The following is a 22,170-nucleotide window of genomic DNA, read 5'->3' on the forward strand; positions in this document are numbered from 1 at the left end:
AACATTTCATGCAAAGATGGGCTCGATAAAGGACAGAAATGGTATGGACCTAACAGAAGCAGAAGATATTAAGAAGAGGTGGCAAGAATACACAGAAGAACTGTTCAAAAAAGATCTTCATGACCAAGATAACCACGATGGTGTGATCATTCACCTAGAGCCAGATATCCTGGAATGTGAAGTCAAGTGGGCCTTAGAAAGCATCACTACAAACAAACCTAGCGGAGGTGGTGGAATTCCAGTGGAGCTATTTCAAATCCTGAAAGATGATGCTGTGAAAGTGCTGCACTCAATATGACAACAAATTTGAAAAAACTCAGCAGTGGCCACAGGACTGGAAAAGGTCAGTTTTCATTCCAATCCCAAAGAAAGGCAATGCCAAAGAATGCTCAAACTACCATACAATTGTACTCATCTCACACGCTAGTAAATTAATGCTCAAAATTCTCCGAACAGGCTTTAGCAGTACGTGAACTGTGAACTTCCAGATGTTCAAGCTGGTTTTAGAAAAGGTAGAGGAACCAGATATCAAATTGCCAACATCCACTGGATCATAGAAAAAGGAAGAGAGTTTCAGAAAAACATCTATTTCTGCTTTGTTGACTATGCCAAAGCCTTTGACTATGTGGATCACAATAAACTGTGGAAAATTCTGAGAGAGATGGGAATACCAGACCACCTGAGCTGCCTCTTGAAAAATCTGTATGCAGGTCAGGAGGCAACAGTTAGAACTGGACATGGAACAACAGACTGGTTCCAAATAGGAAAAGGTGTACGTCAAGGCTGTATATTGTCACCCTGCTTATTTAACTTATATGCAGAGTACATCATGAGAAATGCTGGGCTGTTAGAAGCACAAGCTGGAATCAAGAATGCCAGGAGAAATATCAATAACCTCAGATCGGCATATGACACCATCCTTATGGCAGAAAGTGAAGAGGAACTAAAGAGCCTCTTGATGAAAGTGAAAGAGGAGAGTGAAAAAGTTGGCTTAAAGCTCAACATTCAGATAACTAAGATCATGGCATCTGGTCCCATCACTTCATGGGAAATAGATGGGGAAACAGCAGAAACAGTGTCAGACTTTATTTTTTTGGGCTCCAAAATCATTGCAGATGGTGATTGCATCTATGAAATTAAAAGATGCTTACTCCTGGAAGGAAAGTTATGACCAACCTAGATAGCATATTCAAAAGCAGAGACATTACCAAGGTCTGTCTAGTCAAGGCTATGGTTTTTCCAGTGGTCATGTATGGATGTGAGAGTTGGTCTCTGAAGAAAGCTGAGTGCCGAAGATTTGATGCTTTTGAACAGTGGTGTTGGAGAAGACTCTTGAGAGTCCTTTGGACTGCAAGGAGATCCAACCAGTCCATTCTGAAGATCAGCCCTGGGTGTTCATTGGAAGGACTAATGCTAAAGCTGAAGCTCCAGTACTTTGGCCACGTCATGTGAAGAGTTGACTCATTAGAAAAGACCCTGATGCTGGGACGGATTGGGGGCAGGAGGAGAAGGGGACGACAGAGGATGAGATGGTTGGATGGCACCACCGACTTGATGGACATGAGTTTGAGTGAACTGCGGAAGTTGTTGATGGACAGAGAGGCCCTGCATGCTGTGATTCATGGGGTCTCATAGAGTCAGACATGACTGAGTGACTGAATTGAACTGAACTGAACTGAACCATTGGATACAGAGTTATAACAAATAAGTATGTAGAGTTGAAATAAGAAAAATTAAATAAAAAATTTTCTGGGTTTTAATAGCTCTTAATTTAAGACAATTTGACCTCAACTTGTCTGAAGTCCACTTTGTAACATATTGAAAAAATAGGATAAAGAGCTATTTAACAATTAGTATATTTTCAGGTTGAATTCTATATTTCAACTTGTAACAGTCTAAAACAGTTTAACAAGTTTTTATCATGGCACAAATATTTTATGTTTATGAGCTAAAGTTGATGATGTCCTTTCCACGTATACAAGGCCCTTAAACAAAGTTCCTTTTCTGAGAATAATGTCCAGAAGATGGTACTTCATTGGAAATGACATTCAGTTGTGGATGTGTCTGGTGGGGAAAGTAAAGCCTGATGTTATAAAGATCAATATTTCATAGGAACCTAGAATGTTAGGTCCATGAATGAAGGTAAATTGGACATGGTCAAGCAGGATATGGCAAGACTGAACATGTTAGGAATCAGTGAACTAAAATGGATGGGAATGGGTGAATTTAATTCAGATGGCCATTACATGTACTATTGTGGATAAGAATCCCTTAGGAGAAATAGAGTAGTCCTCACAGTCAATAAGAGTCTGAAATGCAGTACTTGTGAGCAATCTCAAAAATCACAGAATAATCTCGGTTCATTTTAAAGGCAAATCATTCAATGTCATAGTAATCCAAGTCTATGCCCCAACCACTAATTCTGAAGTTGACCAATTCCAGGAAGACCTACAAGACTTTCTGGAACTAACACACACACGCACACACACAGATGTCCTTTTCATCATAGGGGACTGAAATGCAAAAGTAGGAACTCAAGAGATACCAGGAGTAACAGGCAAATTTGGCCTTGGAGCATAAAATGAAGCAGGGCAAAAGCTAACAGAGTTTTGTCAAGAGAACACACTGATCATAGCAAATACCCTTTTTCAACAATGCAGGCAATGACTCTACACATGGACATCACCAAATGATCAATACCAAAATCAGATTGATTATATTCTTTGCAGCCAAACATGGAGAAGGTCTATACAGTCAGCAAAAACAAGACCTGGAGCTGACTGTGGCCCAGATTATGAGCTCCTTGTTGCAAAATACAGGCTTAAATTGAAGAAAGAAGGGAAAACCACTAGGCCATTCAGGTATGAAAGTCAAAGTCAAAGTCAGTCGTGTCCGACTCTTTGTCACCTTGTGGACTATACAGTCGATGGAATTCTCTAGGCCAGAATACTGGAGTGCCTAGCCTTTCCCTTCTCCAGGGGATCTTCCCAACCCAGGGATTGAACCCAGGTCTCGCACATTGCAGGCAGATTCTTGACCAGCTGAGCTACAAGGGAAGCCCAAGAATACTGGAGTGAGTAGCCTATCGCTTCTCCAGCGGATGTTCCTGACCCAGGAATTGAACCAGGGTCTCATGCACTGGAGGTGGATTCTTTACCAACTGAGCTATCAGGGAAGCCAAAATGAGTCAGTCAGTCAGTGACACATACATACATACATATATTTCCTCCATTTTGGACTTCCTTCCCATTCAGGTCACCACAGTGCATTGGGCAGAGTTCACTTTGCTATATGGTTGCTTGCTTAGTTGCTCAGTCATGTCCGACTCTTGCAATGCTTTGAACTATAGCCTCCCAGGAACCGAACCAAGGTCTCCTGCATTGCAGGTGTATTCTTTACGCCTGAGTTTTCAGGCGTGTCTAAATCAAATCCCTTATGATTGTACAGTGGAGGTGATTAATAGATTCAAGGGATTAGATCTGGTAGACAGAGTGCTTGAAGAACTATGGACAGAAGTTCGTAACACTGTACAGAAGAAAATGACAAAACACCATCCCCCAAAATAAGAAATGCAAGAAGGCAAAGTGGTTGTCTGAGGAGGCTTTACAAATCGCTGAGAAAAGAAGAGAAGAGAAAGGCAAGGGAGAAAGGTAAAGACATACTCAACTGAATGCAGAGTTCCAGAAATAGCAAGGAGAGTTAAGAAGGCCTTCTTAAACGAACAATGCAAAGAAACAGAGAAAAACAACGGAATGGGAAAGACTAGAGATCTCTTCAAGAAAACTGGAGATATCAAGGGAACATTTCATGCAAAGATGGGCACAATAAAGGACAGAAATGGTATGGACCTAACAGAAGCAGAAGATATTAAGAAGAGGTGGCAAGAATACACAGAAGAACTGCACAAAAAAGATCTTCATGACCCAGATAACCATGATGGTGTGATCAGTCAGCTAGAGCCAGATACCTGCAGTGTGAAGTCAAGTGGGCCTTGGGAAGATTTACTACAAACAAAGCTAGTGGAGGTGACAGAATTCTAGCTGAACTATTTCAAATCCTAAAGATGCTGTTAAAGTGCTGTACTCAATATGCCAGCACATTTGGAAAACTCAGCAGTGGCCACAGGACTGGAAAAGATCATCATTCATTCCAATCCCAAAGAAGCACAATGTTGAAGAACGTTCAAACTACCGCACAGTTGCACTTATTTCACATGCTAGCAAGGTAATGCTCAAATTCCTTCAAGCTAGGCTTCAGCAATATGTGAACTGAGAATGTCCAGATGTACAAGCTGGTTTTAGAAAAGGCAGGGGAACTGGAGATCAAATTTCCAACATTTCTTGGATCATAGAGAAAGCAAGAGAATTCAAGAAAAATATCTACTTCTGCTTGTGCTAAAGCCTTTACTGTGTGGATAATGACAAACTGTAGAAAATTCTTCAGGAGATGGGAATACTGGACCACCTTAACTGTCTCCTGAGAAACTGGTAGGAGGATCAAGAAGCAAGAGCTAGAACCAGACATGGAAGAAATGACTGGTTCAAAATTGGGAAAGGAGTACATCAAGGCTATATATTGTCACCCTGCTTATTTAACTTCTATGCAGAGTACACCTTGCTAAATGCCAGGGTGAATGAATCACAAGCTGGAGTCAAGATTGCTGGGAGAAATATCAACACCCTCAGATATGTAGATGATAACACTCAAATAGCAGAAAATGATGAGCAACTAAAGAGCCTCTTGATAAGGGCGAAAGAGAAGAGTGAAAAAGCTGGCTTAAAACTCAACGTTCAACAAACTAAAATCATGGTATCTGGTCCCATCACTTCATGGCAAATAGAAGGGGAAAAAAGTAGAAGCAGTGACAGGTTTTTCTTGCACTCTAAATTCACTGAGGATGGTGATTTTAGCCATGAAATTAAAACATACTTGCTCCTTGGAAGGAAATCTATGACAAACGTGGATAGCATATTAAAAAGCAGAGATATCACTTTGCTGACAAAGGTCTGTATAGTCAAAGCTGTGGTTTTTCCAGTAGTGATGTGCGGATGTGAGAGCTGGATCATAAAGAAGGCTGAGTGCCAAAGAACTGATGCTTTCAAATTTGGTGCTGGAGAAGACTCATGAGAGTCGTTTGGACTACAAAGAGATCAAACCAGTCAACCCTATAGGAAATCCACCCTGCATATTATTTGGAAGGACTGGTGCTGAAGCTTAAGTGCCATGATGCAAGAGCTGACTCATTGGAAAGACTCACTGGAAAACAGGAAAGATTTAAGTCAAAAGGAGCACCAGAGGATGAGATGGTTAGATAGCATCACCAACTTCATGGACACGAATTTGAGCAAAATTGGGGAGATACTGAAGGACAGGGGAAGCTGGTATGCTGCATTCTATGGGGTTGCAAATAGTCAGATACCTGTTAGTGACTGAACAATAACAAGATAACTATGCCAATATGATGGTGTACAAGAGCACTGAATAAACTGAGTAATAATCTACTTAAAGAGAAATAAATGATACTCCATGTTTATTGGGAAATTTCTTATCCAAAGTGTTGAAAAGGTGATTTCTTTCCAGGTCAAATTTCTGTGGAATTCCAATCCCACTGCTGGCCTGTTAATTCCAAACCATATTTAATCCACAAAACTTCAGCATAAAAATGCACCAGATGGTAATACGCTTTCTAGTCTGTAAACTTGAAACATGGGAAATGCACTAGGCATCAAGTGCCACTAACTGCCTCTCTTGGGGCCCATGACTAGCGATGCCCTCTTAGGTCCCCTTTATCTCGCACCTTGGTTTTTCTCTGGACGTCACACAAACCTCTCCCAACTCTACGTGGCCAAGGACTGATTAACATAGACGTACAAGAGCCACGTGCCCATGGCTCAAAGGAGCAGATCACAGTCGTTTACACTCTAGAGCTGGAGTCAGGCTGCAGAGGAACTCTAGCTGAGATCCTAGCCTTGCTTAGCCCTTGCCCTGGCCCCCTCCTGCTTCCTCCTCTCTGCCCTGCTGAAGATTCTTTCCTCAGCAAATCACATGACCCAAAGTCCTATCTTGGTCTTTGTTTCTAGAAAACTCATTCTTAGACAAGGACAAACCAGAAAACCGGAGGGAGGTGATTTGAGATGGTCCCTAGTGTCAAGGTCAGTACAAGGCCTATAGACTGCAAACACATTCAGGATGGGCTTAACACCTGAGCAAATGAGATGCTCTCAGGGTGACCTAAGCATCATGTGGGAAGGATATTTTGCCATAATTTATACAGTTTTGTTTATGCCAGATTTTATACAATTTTGGAAATGAGCACACACATATTGAATGTAAATATGTTTTACTAGTGGTAGTAAGCAATCAGAAGGTGTTTTATAGCAACAATAATAAATCTTTCCAGCAATTTTAACAGTAGGATTCTAGGCCAGCGCTCACAAGGTTTTTTTACATCTCAAATGTGAGTGTATGTGTACACTGGAGTCACTGTTATATTCTTGCAGTGAGCATTCCAACTCACCTTTCCCGTTCTGCTTTATTCTTGATGGATTTATCTTGGCTGATGGCTTTGCTATTTTCCATAGAAATCTTAGCTTGGTGTGCTCGCATCTCTTTGCTTTCCCTGTGTATTAAAATAAAAACAAAACCAGGAAGTGATCGTTTTGTAATGTACAGACATCGAATCACTATGTTGTACACCAGGAACTAACACAGTCTTGTAGGTCAATTATACTTAAAAAAAAAAAAAAACTCATAAAAAAATTGATCAGATTTGTGGTTTCCAGAGGCAGGGTTGAGGGGAAGGGAAGTTGGATGAAGGTGGTCAAAAAGTACAAACTTCCTGTGTAGTCACTAAGTCGTATCCTGACTCTTTGTGACCCCATGGACTGTAGCCCACTAGGATCCTCTGTCCATGGGATTTCCTAGGCAAGAATATTGGAATGGGTGCCATTCCTTCTCCAGGGGATCTTCCTGACCCAGAGATGAAACTCACATCTCCTGCTTGGCAGGTAGATTCTCTACCACTGAGCCACCTGGAACAAACTTCCAATTATATGATAAATAGTACTAGGGATGTAATGTACAACATGACTAAGATGTATGTTATATAAACATGAACGTTGTTAAGAGAGTAACTCCTATAAGTTCTCATTACAAGGAAAAAAATTTTCCTTTTATTTTGTATCTCTATGAGATGATGGAAGTTCACAAAACTTATTGTAATCATTTCATGATATACATAGGCCAAAGCAGTATGCTCTGCAGCTTACACCATACAGTGCTGTATATCCATTGTACCTCAGTAAAACTGTAAGGGAGAAAAAGCCACCAGGGGAGTGGAGAGTGAGTGTTCAGTAGGTAGTTTCAGCTGGGAAAGATGATAAAGTCCCGGAGCTGGATGGTAGTGACTGATGGTTACACAGTGTGAATACACCTTCTGCTACGCACTCACAAACAGTTGACATGGCACATTTTGCGCTGTGGATTTTTACTCTAATTAAAAAGATAAACAAAAAACACATTTCATATGTAACAAAAGGACTGGGTTCACTTTTTATCTCATTATTGAGATCATGAAGTTGTCTTGCATTCTGTGAGAAGGAGGGCAGGAGCCCCAGTCCACAGGCATGATTCTGCTGGGGGCGGCGAGGCACTTCCTGTGAAGTGTCAGTGCTGGGATGGGAAGAAGAGGCACGGTGCGTGTCTAACGTAACCCCAACCGCGGGATGCGCCTATAGAGCTGCCCAGAGTAGGACAGTGTCATCAACACGCCAGATGCATTCTGAAGAAAGAAAAGCTACAAATCCCAAGTTATATACAAACATCTCAGGCAATCATGTTTACAAGCCTATAGACAATAAGACAAATGGGGATAGAGAGTACCGCATGAGAACAATCAAAGAATGCACAAGGACAACTGCTTGCAGTCAGGAAAACACAAGGATTTTCCAGCTTTCTCCCATGTTTTTTGGGGGGATCAGATTGCTTGGAAGAGATAGGATGTTCTAACACTCACAAATGACTGTCTTGTGGTTCTGACAGCCCAGGGGAATGAAGGGGACAAATGGTTTCAAATAAACACAGGAAACGGTGGGGGGAGGAGTGGGGGGTGCGGGGCAGAGGGAGCTTACAGGTGACTGATCACCGAGTGTGAATGGGTGTGTGTACCACAAAACTCATCTCTTTGGACTATTGATGAGCACAAACGCACACCACTTAGAATCTGAAAATGAAAGAATTAACAAAGAATCTTCTCTGGAACCTATAGTGATCTCCTTGGAGCACTGCCCAGGAATGGGCAGGTTAAGTGGTGTTTGTACTTTCTGGAAAACGATGGACAAAACTGAAACAGAGAGGTCTCCAGTCAGAGGACTTAGGGACACAGAAGCTGGGTATGCACAGAAATTCCTGGGCCCAAGAAACTGGCTCTCAGAATTTTTCATAACTTGTTATTAAATTGACCATCTCTTCATTCATTCATTCAACAAGCACCTATCAATAACCAAATAATGTTGCCAAATGTTAGGAAGGCAAGAATTTTTTAACCCAGAACAACAGCTGTGATGGTGACAAAGAAACATGACCACAGGATACTTAACAGAAAGCTTCAGCGCTGCTGTTACTTTGAAAAATACTTCTGCCATGGATCTATTTTTTAAGGTAAATTAGTAATAAGGTTATGGTTCCTTCAAATGACTTCCTATGTCACAAGAATTCATTTTCTTTTTTTTTTCTTTTGGAAAATGCCTACTGTTTGGGATAATTTTTTCTCCTTTATTCAACTACAATAAAAGATTAGAAGAGAGTACCTTATTCTTCAAAGTATCTTTGAATAAGGGTGGACATCTAATATCTGATATTGTAGAAATGGTCAAAGGGAAGATGATGAACTGACCTTTCTGTGTACTAAATCAAGAGCATTTCTAAGGGGAAAAAGGCACTTTTAATCCTATACAAATAAACAGAATACTTTAAAATGGATATGGTATGGTACTTGAGCCCACAAGAAACTCAGCATGGCATACATACCTCATTTAGTTGGCTCATGAGAGAATCAGAAACTATGGCAAAAATACTTCACGTTCTTATGGTTGGGCATCACGCCATAATGAGGTTTGGAATCTGGGAATGTGCCTACATAATCCATTTCAGAAGTTTAAAGTTTTCTTTTTTTTGTAAAATGCTTCTGTTTTATACTTTCTGGTGTGTTATCAACAGACCACCACTGCATCACACAGTTGGCCCTAAAGAAGACGGACAAGCTGCAACCAAGCTGCGATAAAAAGACATCACTGACTGACATAAACAGTCTTCTGCCTGGGGAAAAAGTCCAGCTCACCATCTGCAGTGTCTTTAACATGATACTCAGTGTGCTGAAATGGGGAGAGGCAAAAATAAACAGATACTTCTTGCTATTTCTTGATCAGACCTGCCTTTCTAAAATTTATAGACACCCTGACAATGGAAAGGAAGGTATCTCTGAGCCATCAGAACCAACCATTCTAGGAGTTCAGCTGCTTGCTCTTTATCTCCCTCTGTGTCTTCTCTTCCTAAGAGGTTCCAGATCATTTCTTAAAAGCCAAATCTGGCCCTATCATCTTGTGAAGCCTCCGGAACCACTCAGAGGCAGCAGAGTCTGTGATAATTTTAGTCTGTATTGTACGCTACTTGTAATGCAACTTAATTTGTTGTAGGAGTATCATATCTTGCCACCACTTGGAAGCATTTTGATGGTCGAGGCCATTTCTGACAGTTCCTCTTGCCACATCAGCTCTATGACAGAGTATACAAAAAAACTCAATGTTATATGTGAAGTTGATTTTCCTTACTACCTTGACACTTGTTCTTGTACATACACACACACACACACGTCATTTTAAAAACGGAGTTTCCTCTGGAGCTAAGTTGCCCACCTGTCATGGGACAGTTTCAGCTGCTGGGTCTGCTGCTCGTGGGCGCTGATCAGGAGCTTTCTGAGCAGTTCGCACTGCTGGCTGAGGTGCAGGTCCCGGATCTCCTGCTCCTCCGCACTGTGGGTGTTGATCATGTCTGACCACTCCTTTGTGTGCTGTGCCACAATCTCCTTGACCTGCATGGGGAAAAGGGTGGTGCCGCCTGGAATTCTCCCAAGCAGGTAGGAACTAAAAGCACAATATTAACCACGCATTTCAGATCCCCTCATTGCTTTACTTGGGCAACCAGTAGACGCCTATAGAACCTGTAAAACTATGTACTAACCAACAGGAACTAGGAAGTCATCACTTTTTAAAACAGGGCAATCATTTTGGCTCTAGATATTTAACCATGACCCATTTCACTGCCTAAGTTGCCGACACGCTGGTTTGTCTGATCCTTGGGCTCCTTTACCAATTCGATGAGAATTCTCTTCATCTCCTCATGCTTTTCACTTCCACAAGGTCACAGGTCTGAACAGAGAGCTGTATGTTCTCTTATTCCTGGGTCATGACTTATTGTGTCATCTTAGCAAATGCTGGGGTAGACAGTCTTCCCCTGCAGAGAGTAGCTGTGCTCTTCACACGGTGGGTTTTATGGATCATCAAGCGCTAGAGTCTATTTCTCCAGCTCGTTGAGTCTGGCTGACCCCTGACCTGCTTTAGCCTATAAGACTGTGGCAAATGTGATGCAAACAGAAGATGTACAAGTGCTTATCCTTTCTCTATTCTTGGAACTCTGAGAAGCCTGTGCTAGCCTGCTGGCGAGTGAGAGGTCACACAGTTAAAAACCACCAGCAGCCAGCTTCCTATCAGAGACCTCAGAGATGCCACCAGTCCCAGCCGACTGCTGACACACCCAAGTCCAGCCAAAAGTAGAGCTGTCCAGGGGCATATAGTCTGAGTTCTAACCCACTGAACTGTCAGTTAATACATGGTAGCTGTCTTAAGCCACTAAATTTTGAGGTGGTGTTTCATTCAGCAAAAGCAACTTGATACAGTAACCAAGGTTTCTACTTTTGTATTTACACAAAGCATTTAAAAATCATGGAGTGTCTCAGAGTCATTAATTCTCAAACATTCTAGTTAAGAGGAGGAAAAAAGAGAGTAGGGAACAGCTCTCAAAAATATACAGCGTTCGACTCTTTACACCTCTTTAGACTGCAAGGCAGAACAGACACAAATACACAGCACCACGGAGAACTTCAGTTTGGAACGCCTGGCTGGCCCAGGTGTGTGGCAGCGTTGCTCGCTGGATGATGGAGCCGCATGTGGACAGAGGAGACTGGCTGGTCTGACCAAAAGCTATAGTTGGAGACTTTGTCTTTAACAGCTCTTCTTCTTTTATAACTATTATCATAAGATATTTATGTTCTTGACTGTAACATGGTGCTCAGTTCTTCAAGACGTCTGTAATCACACTTCAGGTCCCCTAAACGTGTATTTTCTTGTGTTTTTTTTTTGGGAATATGAGTGACTAGGCTCATCTCCTAGAATCATAGCTCTGGAATTTTCCCCATCTCAAACTTCCACAACAAAGTTAGAATAAATTAAACTATCGACTAAAAAATAAATATTGACATAAGAGTTACTGAACCCTCCGGATGGGTGGCTTTCTGTCATATGTTCAATTCACCTCTGTAAGGAAGTAATTCCACATTCTACACAACATTTCCTTTTAATCCATTTATTGTTTTCCTGACGCCTCTGAGGCAGACAACATAGACATCGTGAGTATATATGTCTACAGTAAAGGAAAGGTGTTCCATGAAATGCCTCTTCTCTAACCCAGTGGGCCCAGACCAGCCCCAGGCTACTGTTGTTTCTGATTAAAACTGGGTGCAGCTTCAAAACAAATTACCAAGTTGTTGCTGTAAAAATACGCATTTTCTTACCTTAGATTTGTGATCCGATGTCAGCGTCTGAATTTTAATTTCTGTTTCTTTTTTCATTTCAAGACAATTACTTCCCCTGAAAATGGAAAACCGCAAATGCATGCCAAGCATGAGATATCTTCCCGCTCCCAGAGGCCTTTGCTCCAAAGCCTTCTGATGAAGACAATTAGTTCATCACACTTGGGACGCCACGGCTCACTGGGCAACCTCAGTTCTTCTAGTAACAGATGCACACCTTACAAAATATCTGTATGGTGATTACTCAATTCAACCACTACAGAAACAACCATTTCAGACCTAACAATTATTTCCTTGCAAAGGATTTGTTGTCAGTTTCCGTTTTGGTTCTTGCTGTTCTTCAGGCTATTTTTCATTTATTCAATAATATACTATTTAGGATGAGAACTGAAAAACAGGGCCTCAGCCTTGAAGTGAATTTTCAATTCTTCTACTTTGGTTGTAAAGCCAGATTTTTGTCTTTGACACATGCCAGCAAGGGAGAAAAATAGCATTTCTTGGCACTATGGGGTAATTTTTGCTTCTTACTCTATTGTGAGTAGGAAATATATACTAGGCGATTGCCCAGCAAGCATTACTGCTTATTTCAGTGATTATTTTTTCCTTTTGGAATATCCGTATCATTGCTGAAACCAGAACAGGCCCTGAGCGTCTGTCTTCAGCATGCATGCTCTGATTTATTATAGCCTAAGTTAGAATGCTTCATCGTGTTATTAATGGAGAGTGCCTCTGAGAGACACATTCTAAACATCCAACTGATCACTTCTCCATGGCTGGCACTGCACGTGTTTTTCCCTACTCTGTTATTCAGTTTGCTTGCAACATCACAGAAACATCTCCCTAGCTGAATTCTAGATAAACTCTTTCAAAGTAAATGCAAGGGCAGGTTTTATTCAACAGTTTTAGCTGTTGGCATAAGCTAAAGATTCTTGAAATATTAAACATCAAAAGTGGATTTTTCCCCCTTGAGTATATCAACCTTATTATTTATTACCTGGTGATGCAAAATGATTTCTTGAATTTTCCCAACTTTAATTTGTCTTTCCTTCTCTCCCCATTAACCTTAAAGGTACTTGCATGGAAAACTCATGAAAGATACAGTTATTACTTCATTAACCAACATCTGTAGAACTTGAACAAAGCTCCTCTTTCCACTTCAGTTACTCCCTTTAGCTTAGTAAGTCTCTTATTTTCTGAAATCATTTTTAATGATGAACAGTTAAGACTAAGTTCTTCCTTGGCCTGAACAGGCAGCTAAACTGTGGGAAAAGAAAAAACATAAAAAGGCAAAAATCCTCCAGAAGGAAATCAACAGCCTTTACCCTTTCTTCTTCATTGCCTTCTCGAGGATTTTCTCATGAGTCAATTTCTCCTTGTCATACTGTGCCACAATCTTGTCAACTTGCGTGCAGTGTAGTTTCTGCATGGTACTGTGTTCCTGCAGAAGAATTTGTAGTTACAAGTTAGACTTGCAGTGAGGCTGATAAACTTTAGCTCATGTTGGGCTGGCGTAATTTTCACCAGTACCTGTGGAGTCTCGGTTTGAAAATCAAGAAGTAACTGAGTTTGGGAGCTAGAAAGACTTCCGACCTCCCACTCAACCCAAGAGTTTGTGTCCCCATAAGAGTTTGTGTCCCCTCGCCAACAAGGGGGTCTCCAGCCTCAGTCCAACGAACATGCCTACCTCAAAAGGCAGCCCTGCCCACTGCTGGGCAGCACCAATCATTCCAAAGTTCTTTCCTTTGCACATAGATGGCTCCATAGAACTCCACCCATCCATCTTGTTTTTCTTTTCCTTCTTTGTCCGTACCATGTGGGATCTTAGTGCCCTTACCAGGGATGAAACCCATGTTCTGCTTTGGTGAAAGTGCTCAGTCTTAACCTCTGGACCACCAGGGAAGTCCCTCACTGTCCACCTTTGCTCTGCTGTCTGAGTCATCTAACTGGGCCACGGCCCCTTCCTCAACCTAGTGCCCAGAATGCAAGGGCAGCCACCACATTTCTTCTCTTTTACATGCTGAGTATAACTGTTCATCCTGTGGCATGGTGTCTACACACCAGGGACATTCTGGTAGGTCTTGAACATTGTCATTACACAATGAGAACTGCCACTGTGGTTTCACTGTCAGCTCATTTTGGATCCCTAACGATATTTTTCCCAGCTTCCTTATCAAGATGCATTCACAAAGAAGACAGAATGTTCAGGAGCCCTGGCCTTCAGCTTTACAGATATTTAAAATATTTCTCCATCTGCTTCCTCTAATCACTGAAATGGACTGAAAGGCTTTGAAAATGTTTCTCTATGAACATTACTTTTTCCTGATAATTTGGCCACATCCAGGGACTTAATGAAATCAGATTCTTTAGCTGCTCAGCCCCTAAACACAGAGGAAAATATTACTATGAGTAATATTCACTCCAAGATGATGCTTAATGTGATATCCTAGTACTACTTTTGGGAAACTTAGAGAAATGAGAGATATTAAAGTCTGGAATGGGTAGACTATATTCAGCTTATACAGCTACCCTCACGGTCAAGTTTGCTTTTGCTTACTTTTTAATGTGTGTCCAAAGAAGACATACGGATGGCTAACAAACACTTGAAAAGATGCTCAACATCACTCATTATTAGAGAAATTCAAATCAAAACCACAATGAGGTACCATCTTACTCTGGTCAGAATGGCCGCCATCTCAAAGTCTACAAAAAATAAGTGCTGGAGAGGGTGTGGAGAAAAGGGAACCCTCTTACACTGTTGGTGGGAATGCAAACTAGTACAGCCACTATGGAGAACAGTGTGGAGATTCCTTAAAAAACTGGAAATAGAACTGCCATACGACCCAGCAACCCCACTGCTGGGCATACACACTGAGGAAACCAGAAGTGAAAGAGACACGTGTACCCCAGTGTTCATCGCAGCACTGTTTATAATAGCCAGGACATGGAAGCCACCTAGATGTCCATCAGTAGGTGAATGTATAAGGAAGCTGTGGTACAGATACACCATGAGACATTACTCAGCTATAAAAAAGAATACAATCGAGTCAGTCCTAATGAGGTGGATGAAACTATTATACAGGGTGAAGTCAGAAAGAGAAGCACCAATGCAGTATACTAACGCATATATATGAAATCTAGAAAGATGGTAATGATGACCCCATATGCAAGACAGCAAAAGAGACACAGATGTAAAGGACAGACTTCTGGACTTTGTGGGAGAAGGTGAGGGTGGGATTTGAGAAAATAGCATTGAAACATGTATATTATCATATGTAAAACAGATGACCAGTGCAAGTTCAATGCATGAAGCAGGGCACTCAAAGCTGGTGCTCTGGGACAACCCAGAGGGATGGGGTGGGGAGGAAGCGGGGTTCAGGATGGGGAACACATGTATACCCATGGCTGATCCATGTTGATGCATGGCAAAAACCACTACAATATTGTAAAGTAATTAGCCTCCAATTAAGATAAATAAATTAGTTAAAAAAATAAGGTGGGCAACAAAAGTGAGTGACTTAATTATAATTAAAAAAAATTGATTTTCTTCCTAAGAAAATCACCTTGAACCTAATTCATGAATATCTTTAAAGATTTCGTAAAATATAAACGGGGAAGGGATTTTGAACCTTACCAAGATTCCATTATTTCCCCGTGTTGCTAGGGAGCTGACACAGGAGTCGACCTACAGTTCATCTAGACACCAATTCTTCAGAAATGCATTGGTGCAGCCAGTCCTAGCCTCCTGTCAGGACAATAAATGCCTCTGGGAGAAGCTGTAGGGGAGGGTGGGGATGGGTCCTTGGAATAGGCTCTAGAAACAGGGGCAATAGCGCGGTCCCACATGATGTCACTCTGCTCTGGACCTGGGGTCAGAGAATTATATGTAACGTCTTGCTTAATTTGTGGTTGGAACAGCTGGTACATCTAGTCCTAGTACCAATCTAGTCCTAGTACTGGGCTGGCCAAAAAGTTCATCTGGGTTCTCCATAAGAGCTTATGGAAAAACCCAAATGAATTTTTGGCCAACCCAATATGTGCTCTTGAAATCAACACATTTCAGTCAGGGCTTCTGCATTGGATTAAGGATGTGGACAGTCTCAGGTCTTGGGACAAGCCACTTAATCCCAGTCTGTCCATCTTTATATTTGGTATAGTGATACCTACCTAATGGGTTGTTAGGATTAAAAGTAAATACAATATAAATCATATTTCAAATGCTTATTAAGCCTTATTCAAAATATGTTGCTGTTCAGTTGCCAAGTGTCTGATTTTTTGTGACCTTATGGACTGCAGCACACTAGGCGTTCCTGTCTAATTCAAAATATGGTGAGATCCAAATCTACTTATATTTTTTGATCCTCATGAAAACATGCAGAGTGAATTGAGAGAACAGCCAGTGAAATTAAATCAATAAACCTTTCCTTCAAGTTTAACACACGACCCCAAGAATAGATTGACATGTTGATGTATCCTTATTTAAATGGATTTAGCTACTTCTGCACTGTTATGGGGGAAAAACACTAAAAAATACTAGCCTTCCTTAAAAGATTTAATAATCATCATGCCCATCTGCACATGTATTAATTTTCCTGGACAACAAGGGGCTCTGTGAAAGTCTAGGGGCTTCCTCGGTGGCTCAGTGGGTAAAGAATCTGCCTGCAATGCAAGAGATGCAGGCAGACGCGAGTTTGATCCCTGGGTCACAAAGATCCCCTGAAGGGAGGGAAGGCAACCCGCTCCTATATTCTTGCCTGGAAAATCCCATGGACAGAGGAGCCTGGCGAGCTACAGTTCATGGGATCACAAAGACTTGGACATGACTGAAGTGATAGCACGCATGCATGTAAGTCTAGAATAAAACATTCTAGAGGTGCTACCAGACATGGAACAGACTGGTTCCAAATCAGGAAAGGAGTGCATCAAGGCTGTATATTATCACTCTTCTTATTTAACTTATATGCAGAGTACATCATGAGAAATGCCAGGCTGGATGAAGCACAAACTGGAATCAAGATTGCTGGGAGAAATATCAATAATCTCAGATATGCAGATGACACCATCCTTATGGCAGAAATTGACGAGGAACTAAAGAGCCTCTTGATGAAAGTGAAAGAGGAGAGTGAAAAAATTGGCTTAAAGCTCAACATTCAGAAAAAAAGATCATGGCATCCGGTCCCATCACTTCATGGCAAATAGATGAAGAAACAATAGAAACAGTGACAGGTTTTACTTTCTTGGGCTGCAAAATCACTGCGATGGTGACTGCAGCCATGAAAGTAAAAGACGCTTGCTCCTTGGAAGAAAAGCTATGACCAACCGAGACAGTGTATTAAAAAGCAGAGACATTACTTTGCCAACAAAGGTCCATCTAGTCAAAGCTATGGTTTTTCCAATAGTCATGTATGGATGTGAGAGCTGTACCATAAAAAAAGGCGAGCGCTGAAGAACTGATGCTTTTGAACTGTGGTGCTGGAGAAGACTCTTGAGAGTCCCTTGGACTGCAAGGAGATCCAAGATCCAACCAGTCAATCCTAAAGGAAATCAGTCCTGAATATTCATTGGAAGGACTGATGCTGCAGCTGAAACTCCAATACTCTGGCCACCTGATGCAAAGAGCTGACTCACTGGAAAGGACCCTGATGCTGGGAAAGATTGAAGGCAGGAGAAGAAGGGGATGACATCACCAACTTGATGGACAAGAGTTTGAATAGGCTCCAAGAGCTGGTAATGGACAGGGAGGCCTGGCGTGTTGCAGTCCACGGGGTTGCAAAGAGTCGGACACGACTCAGCGACTGAACTGAACTGAGAAGTGCTACATTCCTGTGTCTCTTGCAAATATCACTGAAAGGCAGGTGGAAAAGATTGCTTCTTTATATGTCTTAGTGTAGCACAAGAAAAAAAAAGAGGCTTTGAGGGTTGGAAATTAGCTGGCAGAGACCACTGCTTAAGGAAGTAGTATGGTGAGCCCTAATTAACCCCATTAGATACAGGAACGAGGGTGTGTGCAAATAAGGGCATTCATGATGGATTCACAGATATAAGACATACTCTACAAGTCTCCTTTTCTTGCCAGCACAGAGCCCGATGCCAGGCACAAAGTAGATACAATAAAGCTGCATGAATAAAAAAATTAATAGCACGGGAGAGCAGCAAGAGGACTTGGATTTCAGTCCATAATTACCCCAGAGGCCTTGGACAACATATATAAGTGTTTCCAGGTCTCAATTTCTTTATTAGAAAACTGAACAATATCTGTTTGCCCAACGTAATTCAGGGTTATGAGCTGCAAGTTACCTAATGTTTATAGAAATAATTTAAAAAATTAGAAGCATATTGAATTAAAATGATTACAATGACTACACGACAAAAAACTGGCCTTGAAAAGTTATCTCTCTGTGCTCAAAACTATCCCTGTGTAGTAGCCAGCAAAGATTGAAGTTTTGGGATAATCTGGTTCCCAGACTTCACTTCTCCTTTCACAAAGGAACAAGGTCCTAATTACTGATCACCAAAGGATGGGGCGGCAAGCCTCAGCTTCCTGTTGTACAAAATAGAGGAGCCAGGAAATTATTTCTAGGCTTATTTAGCTAAAAACAACAAACAACAGTAACAATAAACACCAACTATCATAGATTTTATGTTTTTGGTCCCTAACTAAGTTATAAGACTCTAGGGAAGAGAGAGTTTTTCATTCATTCAGGTCAAGAGTACCAAAATTAAAATACGCTGACTTAAATGTCAGTCTTAATCAGGACATTTTGGGAAAATAAATGTGCAGCTTTTTAGTAGAATTTGTATATGTTTCTATCAAAGTTAAGAGTAGTTTCAGCTTCTCTTTTTTTAAGTTAATTTACTTATTTTAATTGGAAGCTAATTACTTTACAATATTGTAGTGGTTTTTGCCATACATTGACATGAATCAGCCATGGGTGTACATGCATCCCCCCATTGTGAACCCCCCTTCCCCCTCCCCCCATCCCTCTGGGTGGTCCCACTGTACCGGCTTTGAGTGCTCTGCTTCATACATCGAACTTACACTGGTGATCTATTTCACATATGGTAATGTACATGTTTCAATGCTATTCTCTCAAATCATCCCACCTTCGCCTTCTCCCACAGAGTCCAAAAGCTTGTTCATTACATCTGTGTCTCTTTTGCCATCTTGCGTATAGAGTCATCATTACTGTCTTCCTAAATTCCATACATATACATAACTGCATTAATACACTATATTGGTGTTTCTCTTTCTGGCTTACTTCACTTTGTATAATAGGCTCCAGTTTCTTTTTTTTCTTTAAATTAACTTATTTATTTTTTATTTTACTTTACAATTCTGTAAATAGGCTCCAGTTTCATCTACCTCATTATAACTGACTCAAATGCATCATTTTTTTTATAGCTGAGTAATATTCCCCTGTGTATATGTACCACAACTTCCTTATCCATTCATTGGCCGATGGACATCTAGGTTAAATTCAGCTTCTTTTGTGAAAAACATCTGCTGCAATTCATTCTTTTGCCTGCTGTGACTCTAGACTTAAATTCTCACCCCACAAAAGATGCTAAGGCATCTGAGTAAACTATGTTTGCTCAGCACACACCTCTGAGATGACCAGCAGGCTGTCTCTGCGGGTGGTTGCTGTGTTTCTGCTCATTTCTACTTCATGACAGAGCTGTAGGTCTGTTACTGACTTCTTATCATGAATTACCTGTGATAAGTTTAACAGCAGCCTTGGTGTTTGTTACCAGAAAAACTGCTTGCCTAACACAGACTATATTTTCCATTAGCAGCTTTCTTGAAATGTCAAATTTTAGTTGGTTTCTCAGGCATTTTATTTGACTCATTTGTGGTGATATTGGAAACTGATGGTCCAGGAGATGCATCCCATTTTATTTTTCAGTTTACATGGTATTTCAGAAACAGTCTGTCTTATTGTCAATATTTAAAGAAGAGGAGGTTCACATATGACCTGATTCTACGATTCTCCTTTAGAGAATGAAGGTGGCTTACAGGCTCTCAAGGCACCAGAGGTTCTGACTTGCCCTCTGGACAGGAATGAGGGCTCCCTGTTTTCCATTTGGGACCAACTTCCTTCATTTACTTCTTTTACTTCCATTGATTTAGAATTCCTCTTCCAATGTATTATTGGGAATATTTATTTAACTTTGGGTTTAAATGTTTTGCTCTCAGGGCTGGACCACATGTGACAAGTGAAAATCATCCCTGTGTCTAGAGTTGCAAAAGCAACTCTAGCTCTGGGCCCAGATGAGCCCTGGGTTTGTGTGGGATCACGGCTCCTTCGTTCTGCTCTTTCTGTATCTCACCTAGTGGACACTTAAAACACCATTTCCTTAGTTTCCATTTCAAATTGGAGGGGTTGTTACAGAAAGTGAGAGACAAGTAGCAGGTTCACTGCCAACTGCGTTGAGAGGGTCAAAACAATCGGCCACTGCCATTTCCCCCAAACTGGGCCTGCTGGCATCTCCACTCCATTCAGGGCTAGAATGGGCATTACTCCTGTCTTCTCGTCCCACAATCCTAATAGCAGATATCGTCTCTCCTTTTTTTTAAACTGGAATATAGCTGCTTTACAACGCTGTGTACTCTCTGCTGTACAGCAGAGTGACTTAGCCACATATTTATATACATCCCTCCATTGTGGGTCTCCTTCATCACAGAGCACTGAGCAGAGTTCCCTGAGCCACACAGCAGGTTCTCATTAGCTATCTGTTTTATACTTAGTATCAAGAGTGTATCAAGAACTACAGAGCCTTTACTGGGGCTCCAAAATCACTGCAGATGGTGACTGCAGCCATGAAATCAAAAGACACTTGCTCCTTGGAAGAAAAGCTATGACCAACCTAGACAGTATATTAAAAAGCAGAGACATTACTTTACCAACAAAGGTCCAGCTAGTCAAGGCTATGGTTTTTCCAATAGTCATGTATGGATGTGAGAGTTGGACTGTGAAGAAAGCTGAGTGCCAAAGAATTGATGCTTTTGAAATGTGGTGTTGGACAAAACTCTTGAGAGTCCTTTGGACTGCAAGGAGATCCAACCAGTCCATCCTAAAGGAAATCAGTCCTGAATATTCACTGGAAGGACTGATACTGAAGTTGAAACTCCAATACTTTGGCCACCTGATGCAAAGAACTGACTCTGATGCTGGGAAAGATTGAAAGGAGGAGGAGAAGGGGACGAAAGAGGATGAGATGGTTGGATGGCATCACCGACTCGATGGACATGAGTTTGAGTAAGCTCTGGGAGTTGGTGATGGATAGGGAAGCCTGGTGTTCTGCAGTCCATGGGGTCGCAAAGAGTCAGACATGACTGAACAACTGAACTGAACTGACTGAACTGATCAATAGTGTATAGACTGGGATTCACACTTATTTCTTTGGCTTTCTTTTAGAAATGGCAGATCCTCCTTGACATATCACTATTTCTTCTGCATCCTGCAGCTAACCTTCAAGTTTGGAAATAGGCTCTCTTAAATGACTTGGTTAAGTAACCACATTCTCTGCTTCCCTTTATGAGAAGAGAAACGATCTCCTGAGGCTGATATGTAAAGGCTGAGCACGCCCTGCATGTACCTGCACCCAGCGTTGCTCTCTGCTCCTGGCGGCCGTGTACACGGTGGCCGGTGCTGGGGTGGAAGGTGCAGCCCAGGCCACCTTCCCTCCTCAGTAGGGCACTTTATAAGCCAAGCCTGTGTGGTGGCAAACTTTATTCCATCTTAGATAGCATCACAACTATTAGAAAGGGTTATATAAATATTGTTTCATAGAAAGGCTGGGTGAGTTAATTCTACTATTGCTTGACAACAGAGCAAAATCCAGTTTTCATGGAGGCCAGCTCTGTACCTTGCAGGCCATTACTGGGGTTTCCACTGAAGGACAGTAAAAAGTGTTAAATAATACTCCTAAAGAAACAGTTTTAAAAATTAGTGTGCATAAGAGAGGAGCTTCCGGCACTAGTGGTGAAGAACCTGCCTGTCAGCGCAGGAGACAGAAGGAATGCAGGTCCCCGGGTCAGGAAGACCCCTGGAGGAAGGCACGCAATTCACTCCAATATTCTTGAAAGAGAATCCGAAGGACAGAGGAGCCTGGTGGACTATGGTCCGTATGGTTGCAGAGTCGGACACAGCTGAAGCAACTTAGCAGCAGCAGGAGAAGGGTTTATTAAAAATGTATTTCCTAGACTTCTCCATGGAGATGATAACAAAGTCTCTAGGGGGCACAAGAATATGCATTTTTTACGAAGCTTCCAGGTTTGGTCCAAGGATCATTTGTGGAAAAAGTAGTCC

General features: G+C 41.6%; 1 protein-coding gene across 7 annotated transcripts in view; it reads right to left on the minus strand.

Annotated features, from left to right (window-relative positions):
• PLCB4 (phospholipase C beta 4) overlaps positions 1-22,170 on the minus strand; it is a 478,191-nt gene that overhangs the window by 13,311 nt on the left and 442,710 nt on the right. For all 7 annotated transcript variants that reach the window (XM_040248315.1, XM_040248318.1, XM_040248317.1 and 4 more), the window contains 4 exons: positions 13,186-13,301; positions 11,846-11,921; positions 9,912-10,087; positions 6,518-6,619 (listed from right to left, as the gene is read on the minus strand). In XM_040248315.1, the coding sequence (XP_040104249.1) occupies positions 6,518-6,619; positions 9,912-10,087; positions 11,846-11,921; positions 13,186-13,301 (470 nt within the window). The remainder of the gene's footprint in view (positions 1-6,517; positions 6,620-9,911; positions 10,088-11,845; positions 11,922-13,185; positions 13,302-22,170) is intronic.

This window comes from Oryx dammah, unplaced genomic scaffold (assembly GCF_014754425.2).
Source record: "Oryx dammah isolate SB20612 unplaced genomic scaffold, SCBI_Odam_1.1 HiC_scaffold_10, whole genome shotgun sequence".
Lineage (NCBI taxonomy): Eukaryota > Metazoa > Chordata > Mammalia > Artiodactyla > Bovidae > Oryx > Oryx dammah.